Source organism: Camelus dromedarius, chromosome 14 (assembly GCF_036321535.1).
Source record: "Camelus dromedarius isolate mCamDro1 chromosome 14, mCamDro1.pat, whole genome shotgun sequence".
NCBI classification, from domain to species: domain Eukaryota; kingdom Metazoa; phylum Chordata; class Mammalia; order Artiodactyla; family Camelidae; genus Camelus; species Camelus dromedarius.
In genome coordinates, this window is record NC_087449.1 from 24,294,485 (window position 1) to 24,309,185 (window position 14,701).

Sequence of the window (14,701 nt, forward strand, 5' to 3'; positions counted from 1 at the left end):
CAGGGAAACAGAGTAAGTTACAAAATAAATCCTTTCCTTCCTTCTTGAGTATTTGCTTTTGCTCACCAATTTTTTAAAAAGATTGCCAAACTAAAAAAGAGCACTGAGGAGAGGGGTGGGACACAAAATATGTAGCATGTGATTTTTTTTTTATCACCATTTTGTTTTACAGTGGGTTTGGGGTTTGGTTTTAATGAGAAAGGAGATGGCAGATATTGTCAATAGTAACACTCTGCCTCTAGGAACATGGATTTAAAAATCTAAATGAGATACCACACGTGCCCAATAATAGTAGCTACTACATATCACCTGAATGATTCTCATAAAATGAAGGGAAGAACCTAGGTGCTTTGATGGTGTGGAGGAAAATAATCCTTCCTGGATATGCAGTGAAGACAGGTTTGGAAAAAGCTATCTATAAAAAGTTATTTTCTATAATTGATGGAGTTAGTTTTCTGGAATAAGAGCTGAACTGAACAGAACTAAACTACTATTGAATCCACAGTAGTCAGTTAATAACCTCTAGGTGCCCTTTCTCCTCCAGGATTTATTTCAGGATCTGGAGAAGAGGGCTAGGAAGAGGAAATTATCTTCTCCCTTCAGTTGATACCCAAATCTGCAACCCAAGAAATGTATGATCAGAAAAAATGTAAAACAAACAAACAAAAAACAACGAGAAGTTTTCCCCCAAACCCCTATCCAAAGCTGTGGTGGAGTATCATCGTGTTTACTTTTCAAAACACTGGAGCAATTGTTCTTTATAACTGTTCTTGGGAAAGAGTTGAACTACTGCATTACCCTAGGTATACATCTGGGCTGATTACAAGGGTGGGGCCAGAGGAGTACTAAATCCTGTTTAAATAAATAAGAGGGGCTGGAGAAGAAAAGTGTGAAAAGTCATTCTCCAAAATAGACCCCAGTGAAATGCAATTACGATTTATCAGATACCCTGCATTTTCATCTCCAAAGAATTCTACAGAACATTGTGGTTTAAATGAAATGCACCAAGGCTGGAATCTAGTTACATTAAGCCCTAATTTGACTCCTAGGTTTGTTCTCTGCTGGAAGCTTTCTGTCTGTGTATACTTCTCTTTCCAAATGAATTTTCCCTAGAGGCATCAGAGAAGTGGAAAGTCTTTTCTCTGGAGGCTCCTTTTCCAATTTTTGCCTCTCACCTTTGTAAAATACTTAGCTCCTTTAAGCCATTTCACAGTGTGAGATTTAATTACATTCTGGGTTGCTTTTTTTCTGGTCCCTCCTTGGTGTCACTGATTTGATCAAAACTACCAACTAGAGATTTTATTGAGTCCTAAAACCTAAGACACCCAGACCAAATTTTAGAAAACCTTGTTTTTTTACTAAAGTTCTCTATTTTCTCAGCATGCTTATCTTACATTGAATTAATGAAGTTTTGGTGGCTGTTTAAATAGATTAAATGTCACACTTTAAATAGAAAGAGAAGGCTCTTACCTAACTGACCTATTTTTCATCTGTGATTTAGAAAAAGGCGAGATTAGCATGGATATTGCATTTTCAAGGACCTCACCACTATTAAATAGACTGTTAAGTGCATTTTATGGCTGAAGAGTCTGTTCTCAGTTCAGTCTACAAGACGTGCTAAGTTCATCTCTACCTGCTACATTGAACATTCACTGACTAAAATACTTTCTGTGGATGTAATACCTATGCTCTGTATCTTTTAAGTACATAACTCTAAATATTTTAGGACTAGTAAAACGTAACTCAATAAAAGTCCCAAGAATATGTGTTGTCCCTCAAGACAAATACAGTGTTCTTATTTATCCAATGATATACATCCTGTGCTCCATTAGCAGCTGCATATCATAAGGTGACCAGATGTTGAAAACTAACATAGTCACTCATAAAATGAGATTCCAAGTCTTCTTTGAACCAAAAAAGCAACAATAACTGGTTAAAACTCCATCCTCACAACAACTTAACTTGCTCTCAGCGTTTCAAGGCTGTAAAGGAACTGGTTGATGGACTTCTAATGAACAGACATATTTTACCATTCATTCTCACTGCAACTTGGACCAACTTCAGCATTTTTCTCTTGTTTCCTTTTAAGTAAATTTGCCTGGCTGTTTACCTTTTCATTTAGGTGATCTTTGAACACAAAAGAAAATATCAGTGGATAAACATGAGATAAATCCTTAATTTAAAAATCAAAAGTACTTATATAAATCAAAAAATTATTTTCCTGTGTCCCTCCCTCTTTCATCAGTTTATGATCTATTGTACTGTGTTAGCAAACCCAAAAAGAAGTAAGTCTGTTAAAGGAGAATTCTGTTAGAAAGCCTACTTCCCTGCTTTTGCTTCCTTGACATGCCAGAACTTTGATTTTAATTGTTCAGTAGACTTCATCTAACCCAGATATCCATACATAATAGTAATTACAGGTATTCTTCAATTCAGAGCTTTATGTACCCAAAAGATCCCCTTATGGGGAGAAAAAGACTATCCATTCTGAAGGTTCGCAATAGCCCAGACATACATCTCAATCATTTAAGCCTTTTAAATTCCCCAACTTTAACTTTCTGTGAAGAAATTCTATTAACCACTCTAAATAAAGAAAAAATTTCTTTTGGTTCTTCTTCCTTTCTGCCACAAATGATATAGCCTTTCCCACTCTGCCCAGCTGGCATTACTACACTTGTTCTTCTACATTCTTATTCCTCTTTGCTAATGCCTCCCTTCCAGCATCTTATTCATTCCTCCTTATGTTGTAGTTAGTTATATACAGGCTGGCCAGCCACAAAATGTATGCTTCTTAAGAGGAAAGTAAATGCCTCATTCTTTTCTATAGTCTTTATAATTTTCAGTGCAATATTTTGAACCAGCTGGTTCACAATAGACATTTGCTGAATTAATTTAAAAATTCATTAACTAACCAATTAATAATCAATATTACAGTAATTAAAGACTAAGCTGAGCTGTTAGAGAACTCCTAAATTCCCAGTGGGACCAACAAGAATACCTTGAATATACTTGAGAGTACATTTTTTTTTTAAATATCCCAAAAGAAAACATCATCTAGGCCCCTTTGAACATTTTATAAAGCAATTTTAATGGAGTTATTTATGACTTGGTAAATTATTCATTCTACAGAGGCACTAAGTCTAGGTCTCATTAAAAAAAAAAAAAAGAATGGAGGGCTGAGGCTAGATTACCTAGATAATTCAAATTCCATTTTACTTTTCTCAGAATTACTTGGATTCTTTCTTTAGTCTTTTCCTTTGCTTGGTTGAGATGTAGCCTTTAATGTTCTTAAGTCCAGCCACAAACAATAAATGCTGGAGAAGATGTAGAGAAAAGGGCACCCTCCTACACTGTTGGTGGGAATGTAGTTTAGTGCAGCCACTATGGAGAACAGTATGGAAATTCCTCAAAAAACTAAGAATAGACTTACCATATGATCCAGCAATCCCATTCGTGGGCATATATCCAGAGGGAACTCTAATTTTAAGATACATACACCCCAATACACACACACACACACACACGTATATATACACACACAATATACATACATATTAAAACACATATACACAATATATAAACATATGTATACTATATATATATATAATGGAATACCACTTAGCCATAAAAAAGAATAAAATAATGTCATTTGCAGCAACATGGGTAGACCTGGAGATTGTCATACTAAGTGAAATAAGCCAGAAAGAAAAAGAAAAATACCATATGATATCACTTATAAGTGGAATCTAAAAAAATGAGACGGATGAACTTATTTATAAAACAGAAACAGACTCACAGACATAGAAAACAAATTTGTGATTACCAGGGGAGGAAAAAGGGGTGTGGTTGGAGGGATAAATTGGGAGTTCAGGATTTGCAGATACTAACTACCATATATAAAATATAAATAGCAAGGTCCTGCTGTATAGCACAGGGAACTGTATTCGGTATCTTGTAGTAGCCTATGATGAAAAAGAATATGAAAAGGAAAAAATATATATGTATAACTGAATCACTACGTTGTACACCAGAAATTAACACAATATTGTAAACTGACTGTACTTCAAAAAAAAAAAAAAAACACAATAACATCAGAAAAATAAATAAAGTTCTTAAGTCCAAGACTTGTCAAGTTCTCTAGATCAAAGATCACTAAAAGCTTTTCTTGCAAAAGGAAGTCCTACTGTGGAATTAAGAGCACAAGACTGGAAGTCAGAAGACCTGGTTCTAATCCTGATGCTGTTACTACCCATGTTTTCTTATCCAAAACACTTTACCTTTCTATCCTCAGTTTACTTACTTATAAAATTAGAGAATTTTTATACTAGATAATCTCCAAAGTCCCACCCAATTCATAAAACCCTATTAATTTATTACAAATAGCATTGATATTTATTTGTTTAATTAAGTATTGGGAAAAGTAGTATGTGCATGTATAGATTAAAATTGTCCACAAATTCTTTGAACTTCCTCCCTGTAAGAGATAGGATCTCTTTCCTCAGTCCTTGAATGTATGTGGGCTGGCCATGTGACTTTCTTTGACTAACAGAATACGGCAGAGGTGTTGTATGAGTTCCTCTGATTCTAGGTCTCAAGAGGCCTTGAAACTTCAGCCCTTGCTCTCCCTGAACGCAGGCAACATATCAAGAAGCTGAGGCTGACCTGCTGCAGACAGATGGCTCACAGGACAGCCAGACACTTTAGTGAGTCCATGTTAGATCATCCAGCTCTTGTCCAGTCCCCAGACAAATGCAGCCACATGACCAAGAGAAGATCAGGAGAACTATTCTGTGAGCCCACCCTAACTGCAGACCCTTAGAACTGTAACCAAAGAAAATAGTTGTTTAGCCACAAGTTTTTTGTTTTTTTTAATTTATTTTTTGACTGACAGATCCTGCCTCAGGTTTATTTGTACAAACAGGACAGGTAGACATGAGCCCCATGCAGACAGCAGCCCAGGGGTTGCACTAGTCCTTATATCCTCACATCAGTAGATGAAAGGCTCTACTCTGGAGCTTTTGTGGGGGCCTGGGCACCTTTGGGAGCCTGAGCCTGAGCTGCAGCTGCAGCTGCCGCCTTGGTCTGAGCCTTGGCCTTTGGCCAACAGAGCCTGAGACCCTTGGTGATGCGGTCATGAGCACGTTTCCTGAGCTTGGGGTGAGCAATGCAGGCAAGTTGACTGAGCTTGTGGCTGTTGCCCTTTGGGATCTCGGGCTTGACTTCCCGAGAGCCTTGACAGCCTCAGCATGTGCACTCATGGCTTTGGAGTTGTTGGCCTGCATCTTCTTCAGGCCCTTCTTGGTGTGCTTCTTGGTAAAGAGCATGTTCCTCAGGAACTTGGGGTCCACCCCCTTTAGCCACTAAGTTTTGAGGTGATTTGTTATATGTAGCAATAGATAACTGGCATAATACATCTGGTAAGAAAAAAAATTTTTTTTCAGAACAAGCAAAAATGCTTCTTTTTTCCTCCCCAAAACCTGAGTTTCCATCCCCAGAGGCAACAGCCCCCACAATGGGAGCATATTCTACACGCTGCTATGCATTTTGTTTGATTCCTTTAATATAATATAGAACTTACTCTATGTCAGCCATATAAATGGCCTTGGAGCATTCTATTCTACAGATAATATATCATAATTCATTTAACCAAACCCCTTCAGATGGACATTTAGGCTGCTTCTGCTTTTTTGTTAATTACAAACATTGATACAATGATCATCTTTGCACACACACACTTATGCATACATGTAAGTATATCTCTATATCTATAGGAGGTGGGAATGGGGACCAAGGATGGTGCTTCCTTACTCAGATATGTGGAGAGTCCACACCAACAAACGGCTATACAACAGCCAGAACTTGGGAGGCAGTCCTATTGTCCAGTCAATGCCCAAGAGGGTGATTCCTGCCTACCAAAGGCAACTTAGGTTTTTGTTTAGTTTTGTCTCCAGGCCAGAGTCACTCTATTGTTCTCGTGCTATGTGTTCTCAGTGCTGGTTCACTATAGCAGGCTTCTGAACTTCTGCCAAAAGCTACAGTTGTCATATCCTTTGCCCAGACATCTATCGTTTGCTGGGAAGTCTACCTAAGCTTTTGACAATAAGCACCAGTCTCATCACTTCCTCTCATGGAGGGAAGCCTGTCCCCAGAAGAGAACTACCAAACAGGTAAACAGTAAACACGGATAAAAATAATGCCTAGATTTCTCTGCATTATATTCCAAATAGGATACTTCGTTTTACTTCTCTTTCCTCTCTCCACTCCAGCTCTCACCTTCTTTTGTGCTTTCTAGGGCCCTTCTTCTGACTGTAATTTTTCATCTTTCACCTCTTCTTATAGTTTTGGATCAGGCTCAACCCTCTCCACACAACTTATCAATTTATCAGAAACATAGGCTTCATATGACTCTGGTTCAAGGCAGACACCAGCACTCCCCAATCAAAGGCTCACAAATGCTTTCCATTCTCACTTTCCAAAATCACCTGAACCCCCAATTATGAGAAGCACAGTTTCTGAGGCACTCCATCACTGTGCCTTAGGCTCTGAGGGAGAATGACACCCAGCACATAGGACAAAGCCTCTCCCATGGCCTCTTCTCCCAGAGAAAAGACACCTTCAATCACATGCTCCCAGGTTCTACACCCCAGCATAACATTTTCTGCTTTCATTAATAGTGAATTGAACCCATTTACAAAACAAATGAGGCTGGAAAGTGAGAGAATTTCCTACCCTCCCTTGTAGCTACAAGTAGACATCGTGTCCCATTGAAGTCATTGATATGTAGAGGGAAGTCAGCTGGGAGAGCACTCATGAAAGTTTTTCCTTTTCTAACAAAAGGGATAGATGCAGTGTGGTCTTCCTGCATTAAATGCGAAAAGTATATCTGGAGCTCCGACAGCTGTCTTTCAATCATAGATGATGTATTAATTTTCTATTGTCAAATTACCACAAACTTAGTGGCTTAAAAAACAAATTTATTATATTACAGTTCTGGAGGTCAGAACTTTTCCAGTATTTAAAGGCTGCCTGCGTTCCTTGGCTCATGGCCCTTTCCTCCATTTTCAAAACCAGCAGCACAGAATCTTCAAGTATCTCCGTTTCTCTGACCTCCGCTTTTTTCAACACATCTTCTCTGATTCTGACTCTCCTGTCTCCCTCTTATAAGGACCGTTGTTTATATTAAGCCTATGTGGATAAACCAGGTTACTTTCCTCATCTCAAGATTCTAAACTAAATCACATCTACAAAGGCCTTTTGGCCATCGAAGGTTATATACTCATAGGTTTTGAGTACTTGGACGTGGACATCTTTTGAGAGCTTTTATTCTCTCCACCAAAAATAATATGCATAATGACCAAAATCTGAGGATGATAAAATGGAAAGATGGAAGAGCCTAGATGCTTGAAAACATTACAGAATTACAGTAACCAGCACTGTGGACTGCCTATCTCTAGATAATAAAATATCTTCATTGCTTAAGTCACCATTAATCAGGTCTTCACTTTCTTGCAACTGAATACATTCTGACTGGTACATTGCTTTCATTTGTGTAAGATTTACCATGTTGGATTAAATGAGATTGTGTTTGGAAAAGTTTTGTTTGCTTTGGCCCTATTGAATTCCCTGAAAGCACCATACTGTTGCTTTCCTTTAAGCCTTCCTACACTATTTCTTTTCTACCCTTTCTCACATGTACCAACCCCTATGCCACCCACCTTCACCTGGCTAATTCATCATTTTGATCTCTTCTTGGACATCTCTCCCTGCCTGCCGAGAAGTCTTCCCCAACCTACCTCTGCTCACCAACGCCCTGGTTAGATATCCTGCCTTGGTGTTTCCATGGCAGCATGACCCTCTTTGATCATACTGTTCCTATCTATAAGCTCCTCAAAAACAAGAGACCTGTGTGTGCCTTACTTTTGACTGGATCCAGGTGCTAAAGGGTATCCTCAGGAGTCAGCTTCCCCTCATCCTTTGGGGCTGCTTTTCTTTCTCTTGCCTTTATTCCTGGGCAGATTCTTCCCTCTTGGAGCAAGATGGCCACCAGTAGCTTCCAGCTTACCTTTTACCAACTTGGCAACCTAGATGGAAAGAGAGAATCTCTCTCACATTAGGTCCAGAAAAAGATCTGGCCTGACTCTCACTGTCCTAAATTGGGCCAGGCCTGGGCCACATACCAACTTGTGGAGCAGAGCTATGGGGTCAGTCCCACCAGAACCTCAGGAACTGAGAATAAGGGAGGGGAAGTTTCACAAAGGAGAATCTGGGCTTTGCTGCCAGAAAATGAGCAAACAGATGCTGGGCAAACAAAAGCAACTGAATATCACTAAAGAAGGCAATACATAAAGTGTTCTTTTCTTGAGCACTTGCTATGTTCCAGATACAAGGCTAAGCCATTTTTATTCATTCAAGAAACAGTTACTACACCTACTACGTGCTGGGCAAGAGAACAAGAACGATATGGCCCTTGTTCCCAAGGTGCTTAATATTTGAAGAGAGTTTACAAGTACTATCTCATTTAATCCTTTCAGCCATGATAGGAAGTAGGTATTTTATTTATCCCTATATAACAAATTAAAATATAAAATGGCATATAGCATAGAGTGCTTAAGTAACTTGCTCAAACTCTCATGGCAGTGAATGGCAGAGCTGGAATTCAAAGTTTATCTGAGGGGCCTCACCCTAATCTAATACACACGTTGCAAGTGTAGATGGGAGATGAAGTGAAAGGGGACAGCATTGCCCCTAGTGACCTACAGCGCCAGGGCTGTTCCAGAGAATGCTGACGACCCAGACAAGACACTCCATTCAAGTTAACATGGATATTAAGGGCAGGTAGAGAAAAACGTATGTGAAAGAAGGAAGACAGACCCTTGTAGTTTTCAGGAGTGAAGGGGAACCTGGGGACCGATTATATATTTCAGTTCATTTTTAACATAAATGAGCCCTCATCCTCCCTCTTTGCTCCTTTCATCACCATCTGTAGTCCTTAAGTTGTAGAACCCAAGAGCTGGAAGATGAGTTAAAGAGCTTCTAGTCAAAATCTCTTCATAACCCAGACAGCAGCCAGTGTCTCCTTGCCTCTTAAGACCTACTACAATTGATTCAAGCTCCCACTCCACCTGCTCTGGAAAATCCAATGCTCTTCCCACATCACCAAAAAAACCTAGGACTTATTCTCACGGAAGCTGCTTCTGGCTCTATTTTGTCTTCTAAGTTCTTGATCTCTATATTGTTGCTTCTTCTTCATCTCAGCCTTGTCATATATTCAAATATGGAATTCAGCCCAATTAATACATAAATCTCCTGCACCTCATCTTATACTAAGGAGAAAAGTGAGGCATGAAGAGGCTAGAAAACTTGCACAGAGTCATTCAGTTACGAGGGGCAGGGCTGGGCTGAGAAGTCAGGCCTACTTCCTACTTCATCATTTGCTCCATCAGGCACTTTTGTGTAGAGCAGAAGTCGTGAAGAAAACTGTGGTGACTGTTTCCCTATCCTTATGACCTCATTTAACTTTATCTCCCAAAGACCTTGTCTTGAAATACATTTCTGTGGAGGGTTAGGACTTCAACATATGAATGTTGAATGGGACACAATGCAGTCCATAGCACAGTCCCATTAAAAGTTAAGGAAAAAACAATGTGCCATCTCAGAAAACATTTTCATCTGACTTCTCAACTCTTGGTAAAGTCTTTTTTTTTTTTTTGTCATTTGTATTTTTAAAAATTTTTATTGAAATACAGTCAGTTTACAATGTTGTGTCAATTTCTGGTGTACAGCACAATGCTTCAGTCATATAGGAACATACATAAAATCATTTTCATATTCTTTTTCACCATAAGTTACTACAAGATATTGAATATAATTCCCTGTGCTATACAGTATAAACTTGTTGTGGTAAAGTCTTAATTGTAAAGCCAGTGAGCTATAAATACACCCTTAAGCTTTCATCAATAGGGTAAAAGAACTTGCAAATCAACTAACAATCCTTGAGTGCCTACTATGTGCCAAGCACTGCTTCAAGCACCTTACATGCATTGACTAAATTCATCCTCACACCACCTTATTAGGTAGAAACTATTTCAATTCCCAGTTTGCAGATGAAGAAATAGAACCTGTCCAATATCACACAGCTAGTAACAGGCAAGGCTAGGATTCCAACCCAAATAGTCTGGCTGTAAGCCTGTGCTCTTAGCTATATTTCCACATAACTTGTACTTTTTATAGTCATTTTAAATAAATATGGTTATACAAAAACAATTGGAGAATAATATGTGTGAATTATTTTTGTATAGCTTATTCATATGAAGTGCTTAAAACTATAATTCTAAATTAAAAAGCAAAAATAGAAGTAATTGAAAATTATAGCCAACAGAAATCAGTAATGCAGGAATAAAACATCCCTCCTAAAAATTTGGGGAGTTCCATCTATCTACTTATGTCCTATATAATGGGACCACTGAAATAGAGCCAAGTCTTGCCTTTGTTAGTAGAATATTGAATCAGAGTCCTCAGTGTACCCTAACAACACTAAATTTTTTTTGTAAATATCAACTATAATTGGAAACAGAAGACCACAACCCAATTTGAATGACCAACTGTCCCAGTTTGCCTAAGACTGTCCCTCTCTTCCAGTCCAGGACATTTGTAATTCGTTTTATAAATATCAAATATAATTGGAAACAGAAGACCCACTCCCCACCTGAAACTAGGATTACCAACTGTCCCTGTCTGCCTGGGACTGTCCCTGAGTTCTCTTCTAGTCCAGAAAATGTGTATCTCCTCTAGAACCAGAAACAACTGTACTCATCCAAGCACGTTTTTTGTTTTGTTTTGTTTTACTTTGCCATATCTTTGGGTTTTGGTGCTCAAAAGCCAAAAATCCAACATTTTGTTTCTTATGGTTTCCTTCTTCTGAGGCAGTGATGTCCTAGTTTGAACTGGAGAGAGGAATGGGGTTAAAAAAAAATTACAGCACAAGAGTCCAGAAAATATTCACAGGAAGCACAGTTCTCTGCTTTCAAATCCCCAGATTCATCCACAGGGGCATTTACCCCAACTTGGGGAATCAGTCTGGCTTGGGGAAGGTCCTGTTTATACTTACCAGTTTCTCCCTGGTTGCTTCTTCTCTCTCTTCTCCAAGGCTAGGAAACTTTATAAAACTTGGCTAGCTGAGAGTCTTTATCTGTTGTTCCAAAATCAATTGTTAACAACATGAACATTTTCTCCTGAGTACTTTGGCTTTTGACAGGCAAGGAGCCCAGTTCCTTTCAAAGCCTTCCTTTTTGCCATCAACTTCAAAATGTCTGTTTTAAAACTCAAAAACTAAGCAGACACTTTTTTCTCTTTGAATTTCTGCTGTAACAAATAATAGTAGATAATATACAAAAATTTTTTAATAATAATGGTACTGCCTCATGGGGTTTGGGTGGTCCCAAAATGAAAGAGAATTAAATGAGAACTAACTGTACACATTGTCTAACCCAAGTTGTACTCTACTATTGTTTGCTGGCCAAGCACTGTTGTAAGCACCTGACATGTGTTCTCACAACAGCTTCATGAGGTACGTAGGTACCTTTATTATCCTGTAGTTACAGATGAAGACACTAGTAACAGTAAGGTTACATGGTCACATGGCTGGTAAATAGCAGGGCTGAATTTCAAGCCCAGGCTGTCAAGCTTCGGTCTGATCTCTATGCCACCCTGCTTCTGCACCTGAGAGGAAACCGAGTTGTAGGAAATTCTAAGGGAAGAATTAAAAGTTAGCATTTCAGAATATTACTGCAACACTCTACTTTGAACTGCATCAGAAAAGTAAGATGGAATGATGGATGGATCAAAAGATGAATGGCTGGATCAATTACATGATAGAGCAAGTATATTAAAATGTTAATGGTAGAACGGTGAGTATATAGGTCTTTGTTGCAAATGTTGAAAATGTTTCAATTTTTCTGTATGTTTGAACTTTTCCAGGACAAAATGTTGAATATTCTCCCCAAATATTACTCCAGCATATCTGCATCCTGAGAAGAGCCATTCAGGTGCTTCTGTCTTTAAAAAAAAAATTCTGCTCTATGCAGCATCACATTGCGTGTGACAGCACTTACTTAATTGCTTAACTGTATAGGATAGGGAAAGGGGCTCTGAAATAAGAGCCAGCATAGTGGACTAGTCTGAAGACCTCATCAAAGTAGTCTAAAAGTGTCCCTAAGGAAAAAAAAAAAAGTAGCTCATGGTGAAAAAGAATATGAAAATGAATATATGTATGTTCATGTATGACTGGAGAATTGTGCTGTACACCAGAAATTGACACAACATTGTAAACTGACTGTAACTCAATAAAAAAAAATTTTTTTTAAAGTGTCTCTAAGAAATGTCACTCTGAGCCCCATTTCTACAGATTGTGGCAAGTAGAGAAAAAGGGAGGAAAAAAAGACTACATTACTATGTTTAGCACAGAGAATTAACCAGCAGAAAGTCCCCGAGATGAGAATTAGTAAATTAACATATTTTAAGAAAGGAAGTTAGACTCTGAATGCAAATTATTTGCAAATATTCAGATTGTATCTTTGGGCTATTAATATTAATATAATAATAAGAAAAGCTAACATTTGTTGAATGCTTATTGTATACCCAGGACTATTCTAAATACTTTACATGTATTAACTTATTTAATCCTCTCACCAATTCTATAAGGGTAGGTAGTATTATTGCCCACATTTTACAGACAGGGTAACTAAGGCACAGAGAGTTTAAGTAACTTGCACAAGGTAACACAGCTGAAAGGTAATAGAGCCAGAATTTGAAATTAGGCAATCTCATTTCCACACTTAGGCTTTTAACTGCTCACTCCCTTATATTGTCTATTGTCAGAGTTTTAAGTAGTTAATTGATAACCCTTCTCTTTCCTATCTAAATTTAGAATGAATTGAGAAGTAGACACAGGAGTCAGAGATAAGAAACGTTAGCTTTATTTCTAATGAAAGCTGAATTAAATAATATTCAACCAGATGGACTTGCTTATAGTTGCTCAACTAGTCAGACTTACCTACCCAGTCATAGGCTGCCCTGAACAGCTGCAGAGCTCAACCACAAGCACAGAGCATGTTTTGCTAAGGGCATGGCATGGCAGAGGCTGAAAACCAGAATGCATCCTCTCTGTGAGCAGGCAAGTCCAAAATGTGCAGAAGTGGCTGATCCACAAATGCCTGGTTCCTTCTTCTAAACTCGCCAATCAGATAAATCATCCTCCCTCCCTCAGAAGAGAAGGGAGTAAGAAGGAAAGGCTCACATGTCCTCAAGTAAAAATTTCTCCTCATGGAAACGTATTGAGTAGGAAATAGGTATTTTCTGACTTAGCACTTCTTAGTTATTAAATTCAGCGGTATAAGAAGGAAACAAACTGGCTACACACACGCATGCCTGTGTGCGAGTAATTTGGAGGCTTCCCAGAAAGTGTATACATTATTTGAAATTGAGGTACCCTTAGGAGAACCTGGAAAGATAGAAATCAAAGAGGAAAAACTCCTCCCAAAGCAGTGTCTAATTGGGATAATCCACTGGAGGCACTAAACACATTTCCTGGCATGTGGTAAGTGGTCAATTGATCTTCTTCACTTGTATCTTTGTTATCACTGCTATGCTATTGTTCTGTACTCAGCCACAACTCACTCTCTGTGTGAAAACACAGGAAAGAACCATTTAAGTGGATTCCCGGCCAAGTCTTGTCCAGAGGAGAGAAACATTTTACATTTTATAGCACCATGAATTTTGCAAAGCACTTTAACATATATTATTTCATTTGATTCCCAGAACAACCCTGCTAAGGCAGATATTACAATGGAAATTGCATTTTGTGCAAGAACTAGATTCTAAAGTAACATATAAGGTTAAAAAAATCAAATATAATAAAAATTAGTCACAAAATCCCTTAAGTTTGCCCTTATAATATACACGCATACCGTCTCCCTTAATCTAATTGTCAGCATTTCCTCCATTGTTGGAACAGGTTGATGCCTCTTCGGTTGAACTCTAGATATAAGAGATGGCTTGCATTTGGAGGCCATGTGGTACAAAATATAAGGGCAGTATATATAAACATTGAGAGCCCATCCTATTTTCTGTAGCAAGATACAGTGTCAAATGCATAAAGGAACAGAGACTAACTGGAACCAGCAACCTCATGCCTCCCTTGCTTCATTTCCCTGTACACCATGCCCACTGAATGGAATTCATGGCAGCTTCACATTTAAATGTTTTTTTCTGTTCTCTCTTTTGTCTCTTTTTCTTTGTGTTTCTCTCTCTTTCTCACACTTTTAAAGTGATGTTTGGTTTAATTTAAGCAAAACAGATTTATAATGTTTAGATTATCATAATCTAAGGTTTACAGTTTCAAGTGGCTTAGCTAAAATCACAAGGCAGCAAACCCAACTGACTGACTTCTATTCCATCTTCCTTTAACTGTACAACATCACATCCTCCCATTAACCAGATAGTGTAACTGAGGTAGTCTTTACAAGCTAGGAATTAGGTATTTGCCTGATCAGATACAATCTAGGCAGACAGTAACTTCTTATAGTGAAATCTTAGTGTACATCTAGAAAAATGTTAAAATGAATACACCTAGACCAGACTTCAGCAAAGACATAAGGCACATGTCCTTGCTCTTGTGAAAGTGCCATCATATCTTTAATGACTA

The 14,701-nt window shown here is 38.3% G+C and overlaps 1 protein-coding gene across 1 annotated transcript; it reads right to left on the reverse strand.

The window, feature by feature from the left end:
- Positions 1-4,982: 4,982 nt before the first annotated feature.
- On the reverse strand, positions 4,983-5,324 carry LOC116156715 (large ribosomal subunit protein eL29-like). Its single transcript, XM_064493314.1, has one exon. It carries the CDS (start codon positions 5,322-5,324, stop codon positions 4,983-4,985), a length of 342 nt encoding a protein of 113 aa, XP_064349384.1.
- Between the last annotated feature and the right edge of the window lie 9,377 nt (positions 5,325-14,701).